At 40.2% G+C, this 13278-nt stretch overlaps 1 protein-coding gene across 1 annotated transcript in view; it reads right to left on the bottom strand.

The window, feature by feature from the left end:
- Nucleotides 1–302: 302 nt before the first annotated feature.
- Nucleotides 303–13278, bottom strand: part of LOC140424965 (ankyrin repeat and IBR domain-containing protein 1-like) — a 120958-nt gene continuing 107982 nt past the window's right edge. The window contains exons 15-18 of the mRNA XM_072508699.1: nucleotides 12097–12127; nucleotides 6481–6589; nucleotides 4418–4548; nucleotides 303–3263 (exon numbers count right to left, since the gene is read on the bottom strand). Coding sequence (XP_072364800.1) covers nucleotides 2532–3263; nucleotides 4418–4548; nucleotides 6481–6589; nucleotides 12097–12127 — 1003 coding nt within the window. The 3' untranslated portion in view covers nucleotides 303–2531. The remainder of the gene's footprint in view (nucleotides 3264–4417; nucleotides 4549–6480; nucleotides 6590–12096; nucleotides 12128–13278) is intronic.

Genomic DNA, 13278 nt, shown 5'->3' with positions numbered 1-13278 from the left:
TCAGATTCGTGTAGAGGGGCAAAAAAATCCAACATGATTGTTCACTTCCAGAAATTGTTGTATAGTGACCATAATACCTGGCTGATCTTCCTTTAGTTCCTAACTGGGAAATGGGACTGTTTATAGCGCCCTGACCAATTCCTCACTTCAGACGAGGTAATTTGGTGGTCTCCAGGGGCGACGAGCCTTGTCCATATGCTCAGTTGCTAGCTGGATAAATGTTCTGGCACATCAGACAGTTCAAGCATATGTTCTAGTTAATTGTGATAATGTTGAACAAATGTTAACCATTTCTCGTAAAAAAAAGTTCAGAAATGTGAATTTATTATAAATATTAATTTACAATTGTGTTGCTCAAACTGCTATCCATTTCCATATTACATTTATCCAAAGAAAAGTATACTTTGAAGACGGCGAGTAAACATAGAACTGCAGTTTTCACTGAAACCAACAGCATTAGAATGAACTGAAATTTTATTGTTTGACTTCAGAGGAATATTTTGACTTGTAAAATTTAAAACAGAATTATAGGAGCTTGAGAAAGAAAGAAAATGAAAATACAGTCTCTCTTCACAGATTTAGGTAGGTGGCCCTATTACAAAGTTAAACCATTTGCAGATTTTAATTCTTTAGACAATATGTCCAATCAAAAAAAATTTAATTTTGTACAGTTTAACTGTTAAGTTTTAAATGATGCTTTGCAGTGGTCAAACATCGAAATATTATTGTATCCATATATAAAGTGGGAATGTATCAAGTATAGTACTATGAAAGTGCAAATAGTAACATTTCTGTAGAGATAAATCAAGGTTAACAGTTGGCTTTAATATTATAAAACTCCCATTGCCTTAAAAAATAGTTCTGCAATTTTTTTCTGATTTTCAAATTAATCCAAGACACTTAAAATTTGTAACAGAATATACAATTCTGAATTTGAATGACCGTGTGACCATGCACAGCCAACATTACACAGAATGGACCATGGTTCAAATTTCACAAATAAACAATGGTTTTACAAAAACAAAACCCCACAAAACTACTAACTTCATATACAACACCCTTACATATCTCAACTTTGCAGTACATATTCAATGCCATGTAAAACATATCTTTTTTATTTCCAATATCAAACTGAAATTACTTCAATACAATACTACGTTGTCACACACTGACTCAAGGTAAAACCAAACTTTAAGAGAAACATCTCAAACTTAAATCAGTTACATATCTTGGGCTTTGCATGGTTTTTATTTGTTGAGCTCCAAATTTTAAAAACTGAATTAAATTCTCCAAGTTAAAAAAGCAACTTGGTTTAAAGCATGATGGTTTTAAAAATAAAAACTTTTCTAATAAAAATTAGCACAATTAGTTTATTCCAAATTTAGTGTTGGGAAAGCTTGATTCTTCTTGTACATCAACCAAATTTTAATATTCTATGCAACTTGCCGCTACAATATTCCACAGAACACTATTCAATATCTGAATCAAAATTGTCTTCCCAAAATACAATTGGCAACAATCAAGCTAAAGTAATTTCAGAGTCATACTTGTGTTGGTCTGATCTTAAAGTGGTAGTCTCTGATGATTCAAAAATGTGTGGCAACCAACCATGTGGATTAGGCAAAGGCACAATGATGGACTGACTGAGTAGGCCAGACATTGATTGATTGTTGTGGCTTTCATGTCATTAAAATTTTTTTTTTGCCTATCAGGGATGGCTTTGCATTTAAGAAATCTTAGGCCTATATTTCAAGTCTTAAGACCAGTGGCACTGACAGTGCTTTTAATAGAATACTTGTTTATAGTGAGGAAAGACTCTACGATTGCACTTAGAATAAAGTGTCTGTGGAGTTCAAACGCAATGCGCCTGTTAATATCCACTTCTGAACCTTTTTAAATAAACTGTTTTAAAACAGCAACCACTTAACAAATCAAAGCACAAGCTACATTTCTGCAGCAACAATGCTACTTGAGTTCCAATTTGCATCTTTTCCACAAGAAGATGCCACCTCCAGGAGATGACTCCAAAGAATTGATTAGTTCAGACTAGTGCAGGCACAAGCTGAATATAAGTTAGATAAACTTGGTTTCAACTGCTTAAGTTTTGGCACCACATTTCACATGTAGTAGGCAGTGCTTACTTTCTTTTGTAATCAGTTTAGAAGTACTCCAGCAGGCTCCCTATAGTATATTTCTCAGTGATACCTATACTACAGGATAATATAGCCTCACTTTCATTTTTCTGTCATCAGTAATTTAGCTTTAGTTTCGATCCTTTAGAATCGCTAGTTGGTAAGTACAATAAGTTAAAAACCAAGGATCTAAAATATTTATGTTCTTTGAATACTCAGGGACTGGTGCTAGACTGATAACTAACTGAAACAGCCTTTTGAGGGCTCAAACCTATGGACTCCCTGTATCATTGATGGGTTCTTCAGCCTCCTACACGGTGTGTCAGTCTAGGATTGATGCTGATCTAAGCTAAAGGGACACAACATAAGTGACTGCAACAGATATCTACACTGTTGCATTTACACCAAATGAATTTGTTCTTCCCATTCATTTGACGTGTTATTCTGCTGGGAGTCATCACCCAAAAGTATTACACTTCTGTTGTCACTCACACCTGGTGTTTCTGCTTGTGGTTCAGGCTTTGTAGCACCAATACTTTCCGAAACTTCATCAACTTGGGTTCCTCTACCTTCATTCATGACTGCAGCTTCAAACAGTGCATGATCCTCGTGAAGGCTCTGTAGCATCTCCTCAAGTCTACTTGATCCTTGTTCCTCTGTACTGCCGAGTTGACGTGAGTTTATGTCAGTTTCAGAAGATGCTGAAGGGATTAATGCAATGCTCTGAGGATTCATGTCATGAAACCATGCCATGATATTACCAAGGAGATTTGCATTCATGGCAGGGTCTGCATCCGCAGATTCATTACCTTCAGGGGATGAAAAAAATCTACTTTGTACAGTGAAAGGCTGAGAGCTACTAAATTTGCTAGGATAGGGATCACCGTTACCCAATCTTATTAAGCTATTTTCCAAATCCATTAGTTGCGAGTTGCTTAAAGCTCTGGAACTGTCCGTGCTTCTCTGGGTTGCATCGAGCCTTGAAGGTAAAGAAGTACCAATGGCCCCTAAAGATAGCTCATTGTTAAGGAACTCTTGTGGCTCACCACCCACTGCAAGTGCAGATTCTTGCAGAGACAGCTGGATAGCTAGCAGGATATTTGGGTCATCATCATCAAGGGAGCTCAAAGCCTAAGAAAAAGGAAACAATTGTATTATCACATTGCCAAGGCTTCACCAACATATTTCTTCTATATGTTCATATATCCAGGTTAAAATATATTTGAGTGGTCAGAGAAGAATCTCACCAGTTAAGTACAGATCACCTAAACCACAGTATATGTTTTAATACATAATAAGCATAACAGGATTAGAGACACAGGTATATTTCAAGTTCAAATCTGTCCACAAGAACATAAGAAATAGGAGCAGACCATTCAGCCCCTAGAGCCTGCTCCACCATTCAGTAAGTCATGGCTGATCTAATTGTAGCCAACTCCACATTCCACCGACCTCCGATAACCTAGGTTTTGTAAATTGCAGATATACTATTAATAAGTACATAGGACTGTGAGAAAAAGGGCTTTGTCCTAGGGTTCTTTTTGTCCAAAGTGGCAGGATAGCCCAATGTTAGACCTTTCTCTTTGAGGATGTACTGAAGTAATGATGCAAAGTACTGCATCCATATTTCTCATACAGCAAAACTACAATCCTTAGTTGACCATCAGGGAGATACCAAGTTACACCCACAGAGAACAAGATTATTTATTCAAGTTATAAAGTATCTTCCACCTGTGCTTATTTGTGCACGCCTTGTTGCAGAGCAGTCTTTGAAAAGAACTGGCGGCATATCACTATGATGATATGTCGCATTCAAAGAAATAGAAGGGGTTATGGAGTGGTCAGTAAAAGTAAAACCTAAAGAACCAAATCCACCATACCATTTTTTCCCCCAAAGGAACTGAATCTTTGAACCCATTTTAATTTGATGCTGTTGTTTTGATGCCTATGTTTTAGAAAACACAATCACAGAAACAAAATACATGCGGAAAAATGTTTTCAATGCAATCACTATTTGACAGCTTTTACTTTTGTTCTTCAGTTTAGGTTTCTGTTGTAAAGTCATATACCTAAATCTAGATTACGAAAGAATTCAATGGATTCTCATAATAGGTTAAAAAATGTTTTATTATGAGTTACTAAATATCTAACAGAATATTGTAGAACATTATGTTAATAAAAACAAAATAAATACAACTGTGTAATAGATTTGTGTTTTTATCTTATTAAAACATACAGCAAAGCAAAGATGGTGGAAGGATAGAGGATTGCACCAAGAGAGGTACCTGCAAAGAGTCCTGATTCTCAGAATGACTGACAGGGGTATAGTCATGAAGTGAAGAGCTGTGCAGAATACTCATAGATGCTGAACTCACCATGGAAGTACCATGTCGCCTGCTGTTGCCTTCATGGGTATCTATAAATAAGTAACAAAATAAATATAACGGCTGCAGGACATTTCATTCTAGACTGAAAGGGAGTATGAAAGGTTATTAATGAATATTGTTTTCTCGGTGGAACAATTCATCAATGATTTGTATTGGCTCAAAATATGATTTTCCACAGCTGTCAAAATTGGCATAATTGAGATTTTTAGATATAATGCCGTTGAAAAGTCATCTTGCCTAAAAGAACTATGGTTAAAAAGGACTAAACTATGTTCAGTCTATTTGCTGCAAGGACATCTTGTATCTTAATCTGAACTGAATATTCAGATTTTCTTCAACAACTCTTCAACTCAACTAAAACTGCTGGTAACTGCAAAAATAAGACATGGTTTCAAACTGGGTCGCACAGGCATTGTTTGCACAAATGTATACAGAATTGGCAAGTGTGGGGAAAATAAAGAAAATCTTAAGGCTGCTTCACCAACAAGCATTTCCGGGATCAAAATAAAAACAAACGACTGTTGTTAGTTGTTAAAAACTATTTTAATTCATTTAGTCTCAAGCAAGGTTCCAATCGTGCCTTTCAGAATCTTACCTATGTACCCAGTTTTTAACCTCAAATACATTAATCACTGGAAGTATTGTCAAGTCTTCATCCATCAACCACAAACATACTTCTGGACCATGTTGCGAGCTAAAGACTACAAGTGTGGAGCAAAATCATTTCCCCTATGCACAGGTAAGGAGTTAAAATCATCCTTTCCTTTTTTCAGGTCTCAAAGTACTAAATGCCAGTCCCTAGTTGATTCTGAACGGGTGATCACTGGTATTTCTGCTGCTCTGTAATAAGCTTCCACAACAGAACTAAGTTTTCAATCAGAACCTGTCCAATGCCTCATAAATCCTGAGATTTTGTGGAGGAATTTTGAAATGCATACGTAATGTATAAATGAGGCACATTAAAAAAAATCCTTTCCAATTCTATTCAGCACAGCTGCTGGCTCAGACTATTTTACTGAACTATTTAAGGATCAGTCTAATATATTTCCTTAAGGGTACTAGAATCTGCCCTTTTATACATTTTATGACAAATTCAGATAGTAACAGAAAATACCTCAGCAAACCTTTGCATACGTAGTTGTCTTATAGTTGTGTTTGTGAAAGTGACAAGAGGAACAGAAATGCATGTTTTTATTTTTAAATTACTACACCCTTTAGGTTATTTTAACATGCAGAGACAACATTAATGGGAAGATGTAACCCCTTATATTTGAGTAGTTCAAATATTATAATATAATATAATGCATGTTTCATTGCCATAATGTACAAATTGAAGACTTCAGAAATAATTGGCCCAGGAAGAATTTGCATTTTAAAATCGAAAACTAGTATATACTGTGATTTGAGTTAATAAGGGAGTGAATATAATCAAACCAACACTTTAATTTTAAATAAATCATGAATAAGAATGCTTCAAGCATCCTGTACACTGCCAGATAATATGCCTAAGACCCAAGCTGAGAGGAATATTCCAGGCCTGAGGTCCCTGTCTGTGTGGAGTTTGCACATTCTCCCCGTGTCTGCATGGGTCTCACCCCCACAACCTAAAAAAAATGTGCAGGTAGGTGAATTGGCCACATTAAATTGCCCCTTAATTGGGAAAAAAGAATTGGGTACTCTAAATTTATATGATAAATAGTGATGAAGCATCAGCAAGACTAGACCGAGATGATCTAAACTCAGTTTTAATATGGAATTTGTAGCCAGAGCGAAGTTTGCAATTCCATCACTCCAGCCTAGATTTGAACCCAGCTTCTACTGGTGACAGCTAAGTTCCAGTTCAATGTACTACTTAACCGTCAATGCTTCTGCAGACTAAGTGTATACTTCAATTTTATTTTAAAATGTGTTTAACAGGTTCTAAGTTTTGAACAATAAGAATAGTTAGATTGTACTGTTACCTATTGTACTGTCACTGGGATCTTCGGGGTCGGGAGTGTTACTGCGAAGGCTATGCATGTCTCGTCGCCGTTGTCTATGCCGTCGTCTGTACTGAAATTCAGCATATTCCTAAACACAGCAAATAATAGCATTTTTAGCAAAAACTGCATGCAAATAAAAATGTATACCCTGTCAACATATGTTATTATAAACAAGAGTGTAATAATGTCCATGTAAACTTCTCATTCTACAATTATACCCTTGTGTCAGTGGTGGCATAGTCGCACCTCCGTTTTGCACCTTAGAAATAGAGGGCTGAGGATGAGCAAGTCATTCAACCCTTTCAGCTTGCTCCGCCATTCAATATGATCATGACTGATCGGATTATGGTCTCAGCTCCACCTTCCTGTCTGCAGCCCACAACCCTCAACTCCTGTGTCTATCAAAAACTACATGACTCAGCCTCCACTACTTTCTGGGAAAAGAAATTCCACAGACTAACCACTGTCAGAGAAAATAATTCTCTTCATCTCGGTTTTAAAAGATAGACCACTTATGCTTAAACTATGCCTCCCCCAAAAGAGGAAATATCCTTGTGGTAGCCACCCTGTCAATCCCTCTCAAGATCTTTTGTGTTTCAATAAGATCACCTCACATTCTTCTAAACTCCAAAGGCCCAATCTGTTCAAGCTTTCTCCATAGGATAAGTCCTTCATCCCAGGAATGAGTTGAGTAAGCCTTCTTTTTCCCAAATAAGGAGACCAAAACTGTACACAGTACTCCAAAAGTGGCCTCAATAAGGCCCTATTCTGCTGCAAACAAATTCCCTGTTATATTTAATTCCTTTTGCAATAAATGCCAACATTGCACTTGCCTTGCGAATCATTTGCTGTATCTGCATACTAATATTGTGATTCCTGTACCAGGACACCCAGGTCTTTCTGTACCACCGAGATCTGCAATGTTTCCCCATTTAAATAGTATACTACTTTTCTATTTTTCCTGTACAGAATCTTCGATGTTAAAGCAGCACGTGGTACAATGGTTAGCACCGCTGCCTCACAGTGCCAGGGACCCGGATTCAATTGCGGTCTCGGGTTACTGTCTGTGTGGAGTTTGCATGTTCTCCCTGTGTCTGTGTGGTCTCCTCCGGCTGCTCCAGTTTTATAATAATAATATCATCTTTTTATTGTCACAAGCAGGCTTACATTAACACTGCAATGAAGTTATTGTGAAAAGCCCCATGTCACCAGATTCCGGCGCCTGTTCGGGTACATGGAGGGAGAATTCAGAATTCTCAGCTGGTACGGAAATTGAACCCGCGCTGCTGGCCTTGTTCTGCATCACAAACCAGCTGTCCAGCCTACTGAGCTTCTCCCACAGTACAAAGATGTGCAGGTTAGGTGGAACTGCCAAGCTAAATTGCCCCTTGGTGTCCAAAAGGTTCGGTGGGATTACTGTGTTATGGGGATAGGGTGGGGCACTGGCCTAGGTAGGGTACTCTTTCCCAATTCATTTTTTTTTCTATTATGGTGCAATTTAGTGTGGCCAATCCACCTACCCTGCACATCTTTGGGTTGTCGGGGTGAAACCCACACAAATACATGGAGAACGTGCAAACTCCACATGGACAGTGACCCAGAGCCGGGATCAAACCTGGGATCTCGGTGCCATGAGGCTGCAGTGCAAACCACTGCGCCACCGTGTTGCCCCGGTAGGGTACTCTTTCCAAGGGTCGGCGTATGTATTACTACTTAACTATAAACAATGAGCATGAATTGGGCGGCAATGGGCGGCATGGTAGCATAGTGGTTAGCACAGTTGCTTCACAGCTCCAGGGTCCCAGGTTCAATTCCCGGCTTGGGTCACTGTCTGTGCGGAGTCTGCACTTTCTCCCCGTGTCTGCGTGGGTTTCCTCCGGGTGCTCCGGTTTCCTCCCACAGTCCAAAGATGTGCGGGTTAGGTGGATTGGGCATGCTGAATTGCCCATAGTGTCCAAAAAGGTTAAGTGGGGGTTACTGGGATAGAACATAGAACATGGAAAATACAGCACAGAACAGGCCCTTCGGCCCACGATGTTGTGCCGAACCTTTGTCCTAGATTAATCATAGATTATCATTGAATTTACAGTGCAGAAGGAGGCCATTCGGCCCTTTGAGTCTGCACCGGCTCTTGGAAAGAGCACCCTACCCAAACTCAACACCTCCACCCAACACCAAGGGCAATTTTGGACACTAAGGGCAATTTATCATGGCCAATCCACCTAACCTGCACATCTTTGGACTGTGGGAGGAAACCGGAGCACCCGGAGGAAACCCACGCAGACACGGGGAGGATGTGCAGAATCCGCACAGACAGTGACCCAAGCCGGAATCGAACCTGGGACCCTGGAGCTGTGAAGCAATTGTGCTATCCACAATGCTACCGTGCTGCCCTTAAGAACAAATAAATCTACACTATATCATTTTACCGTAATTCATGTACCTATCCAATAGCTGCTTGAAGGTCCCTAATGTTTCCGACTCAACTACTTCCACAGGCAGTGCATACCATGCCCCCACTACTCTCTGGGTAAAGAACCTACCTCTGACATCCCCCCTATATCTTCCACCATTCACCTTAAATTTATGTCCCCTGGTAATGGTTTGTTCCACCCGGGGAAAAAGTCTCTGACTGTCTACTCTATCTATTCCCCTGATCATCTTATAAACCTCTATCAAGTCACCCCTCATCCTTCTCCGTTCTAATGAGAAAAGGCCTAGCACCCTCAACCTTTCCTCGTAAGACCTACTCTCCATTCCAGGCAACATCCTGGTAAATCTCCTTTGCACCTTTTCCAAAGCTTCCACATCCTTCCTAAAATGAGGCGACCAGAACTGTACACAGTACTCCAAATGTGGCCTTACCAAAGTTTTGTACAGCTGCATCATCACCTCACGGCTCTTAAATTCAATCCCTCTGTTAATGAACGTGAGCACACCATAGGCCTTCTTCACAGCTCTATCCATTTGAGTGGCAACTTTCAAAGATGTATGAACATAGACCCCAAGATCTCTCTGCTCCTCCACATTGCCAAGAACTCTACCGTTAACCCTGTATTCCGCATTCATATTTGTCCTTCCAAAATGGACAACCTCACACTTTTCAGGGTAGAGATGTGGGCTTGAGTAGGGTGCTCTTTGTAAGGGCCAGTGCAGACTCGGTGGGTCGAATGGCCTCCTTCTGCACTGTAAATCCTATGAACTCTATGAATCTGCCCTGCCAAGGAAGGGGGCCTGAGGGAACCATAACAGCTGCCGGGATTCTCACCGGTTTTCCCGTCAGAAATGACACATTTTTGGGGAGAATTCCGCACAATATTGAATCAAAGTATATCATATAAAATTAAGGACTGAAGACGTGGTTTTAAATGGTAATTAAATTATGTCTGCATATCCTGGTCTTCATTCCCCACCCTCTAAACCTGCTTTACTAAAAATCACAGCTGGAATTCTCCGATTCTTCACTGGCAGCTGGTTCTTTGGTCCAGCCAGCAGTGCACCCCTGCCCACGGGTTTCCTGGTGGCGTGGGGTGACTTCAATGGAAAATCCTGTTGACAACGGCAGAAGCAGAGAATCCTGCCACCAGCGAACTGCGCCGCCTCCCGCTACTGAGAAATGTGTGGCTGGGAGGCCAGAAAATCCTGCCCCCACAAGTGGGATGGACTCTTTTGTTTGCAACATAGTTAAGGAAGGATATACTAACCCTTGGTGCAATACAGTCCACAGTTGACCACAGGCTTTTGTACTTTACCCAAGTGTATAACCATAGAAAAGTGAGCCTCAGCTGGCTTTTGAGTGGAGGGCAATACAGCTGATGCCCACCTGTTCTCATTTGATAACAGAGAGACATATCGTACAGGTACCACTGGGAAATGATTAGTGTTGGGAGGAAGGAACTTCATCTTCCTTTCCTTAATCCAAAAATGTTAAGGCCAATTATAACACTCTTCTCTTGTGATCAGCTTGATTGTACTAAATCAGTGGAGAGAGAGAAACAGAGTTAACATTTCAAGTCCATGTGACTCCTCTTCAGAGCTCAGGCAATGTAGAAATGTGATGGGATTTATATTGCTGAAGAGAGGGTGTGGAGCAGGTGAGGCAAAACAGAAGGCCAGGGACAGGAAGGAGCTCAGGAGAGATTGGACAACGGTGTCATGGACACAAGACAAAGTAGGTGGCAATGATAGTATTAAAGACTAAAGGAGGTGTTAATAGTGGCATAAAAGTCAGATAGCAATATGTGTTAACAGAACAAGGGCCACTCCTCTCTGAAAGCAAAATATTGAAACAAGTTAAAGACTGGCCCCCGTGTTGGGGGGGGGGGGGGGGGTGGTTATTGGGGAAAAATATCAAAATGGAGGACAGAATTCATGGTCTGAAATTGTTGAACTCAATGTTTTTGAATAAAATTCCAATTAAGGGGCAATTTAGCATGGCCAATCCACCTACCGTGCACATCTTTGGGTTGTGGAGGTGAAACCCATGCAGACAGGGGGAGAATGTGCAAACTCTGCAAGGAAGTGACCTGGGACCAGGATGGAAACTGGGTCCTTGGCGCTGTAGGCAGCAGTGCTAACCACCACGCCACCCCTATTGAACTCAATGTTAAATCCAGAAGGCTGTAAAGTTCTTAATCAGAAGATGAAGTGCTGTTCCTCCATCTTGCATTGGGCTTCATTAGAACATTTTAGTAGGAGAAGGACAGAAGTATGGGCATGAAAGAGAGGTGAATTGAAGTGACAAGCGACAGGAAGGTTGGTGTCATGATTGTGGACTGAACAAAGGTGTCCCACAAAGTGGTTACCCAGTCTGCATTTAATTTCTCTAATGACTGCATTGTGAGCAGTGAATGCAGTAGACTAAATTGAAAGAAGTGCCATTGAATCACTGCTTCATCTGTAAGGTATGTTTGGGGCCTTCGGACAGTGAGGAGGTAAACAGACAGGTATTACACCTCCTACTGCATGGGAAGATGCCGTGGGAAGGGTCCGAGGTATTGGGGGTGTTAGAGGAGTGGATCAGGGTATCACGGAGGGAATGGTCCATACGGAATGCTGACAGGGGAGGTGTTTGGTGGTGGCATCATGTTGGAGTTGGAGAAAATGACGGAGAATGATCCTTTGATTGTGGAGGTTAATAGGATGAAAAGTGAGACAATCTATCCCGAGTTCCCACCTATCCCATGCCTTCTATTTTGCTCTACCTCCCTTCTTCAACAGTCTAAAGCCATCACATTTCTACCTATTTTCAGCTCTAAAGAGTTATGTGGACTCAAACTCTTTCTCTCCACAGATGCTGCCAGACTGGTTGAGCTAAGCCAGTATTTTCTGTTCTTATTAAGCACAATACAGCTAACTGTACTTTACATGTACATTTACCTATCAGCAATCAGTGTGTACTTTACAGTTTCTTTCACCAAAGTTTAGAATTCTGGCAGAAATTTGCCAGACAGAGCACATCTTGGTGTGGTTATCGTAAACAGATGCAACATCACTAAAATCAAAGGTTGGAATAGAAGTCACTTAAAGGAGCTGTCCTGTACAATTAATGCAGCCTAAAGAGGCCTTTTAAATATAAGTTATAAAAACCCTTACCTGCAGGCCTTCTACGTCTTGTCCTCCATACCTGCAGGCCGTTTTGCATAAAAAAATAAAAAGTAAAAAAAAAATTATTTTTAATGTAGCACACCCGCAAAAAGTTGGCACCCGGCAAATGTGGTCTTCCAGGGTTGGGCACTGAGACAGAAAGAAGTAGTGAACCTACTGTGTCTGTCACTAAACCAAGCTCTGCTTCTAGAAATTGGGTCAGGCTGCAGAAATGGTGCATTGAAGCGGACAAGCCTGGCACAGAGAGAAGTGTTCATTTTAGTTAATGCAAGGTAAAACAAAATAATGCATTTTTCATTAATAATTGTTAGCAGCAGAATTGGTGGCACCATTCACTGTCATCACCCACTCAGGATAGCTCCTTTAAATAAAGGTTCTCCTATAAACTCTGCACTGAAAGGGCTATGTAATATAACCGCAAGCAGTGTATACCTACCTCCGGTGATGCAAAACCTAAATATTCCCAATCCCAGGTTCCACCAGCAAAACTGTAACAAACAATTCAAAATTCTGTCAATATGATACTGGCAGTTACTTGATGTTAATAGAGTTACATGGGTAGCCAATAATAGTTTTTGAACTAATGACCAATATCTGTAATTCATTAAATTGTTTTAAAGTAAAACAATTATTCTATTGTGCTAATTCTGTGTGACTGGGCGCACCACAAAGTACAATTCTGGACTAGGAATGTAAAAATAAGAAGCACTTAACAGAATTGCGCTACGTTTAAACTTCAACGGAATATTTTTCCATTATTTAAATTGAGAAGTGACTGAAAATTCAAGTCAAAAATATCTTTAACTCTTTCCAGTTTTGTCAAATATCCTAATTTTTTTTCAGATTGAGTCCAAAATACAATCTTCAATCATAAGTAGAAAATGGGCAAAAATTGTATCTATACTTATCACTATTTACTGGTGGTTTGGTGTAAGCAGCATGTATGGTCATGCACTAGTAATTATTCTGCACATCCGAGCCTGTTTATAGTTTCTGCAGAAAGGAAGGAAGAATGCCTTTTTGCTAAATGCCCCTTTTGTTTAGATGAGATTTCAGTTTTATAAATTTCTCAGCAAAAATCAAAAACATGGCAGCTTCAACCCACCCAACAGACACCATGAGTGGGACCCCCCCCCCAAAAACGTGTTTTGCCGTAGCGCGATCTTCTGG

This window comes from Scyliorhinus torazame, chromosome 6 (assembly GCF_047496885.1).
Source record: "Scyliorhinus torazame isolate Kashiwa2021f chromosome 6, sScyTor2.1, whole genome shotgun sequence".
Taxonomy (NCBI): Eukaryota; Metazoa; Chordata; class Chondrichthyes; order Carcharhiniformes; family Scyliorhinidae; genus Scyliorhinus; species Scyliorhinus torazame.
This window is presented reverse-complemented; position numbering and strand designations above follow the sequence as displayed.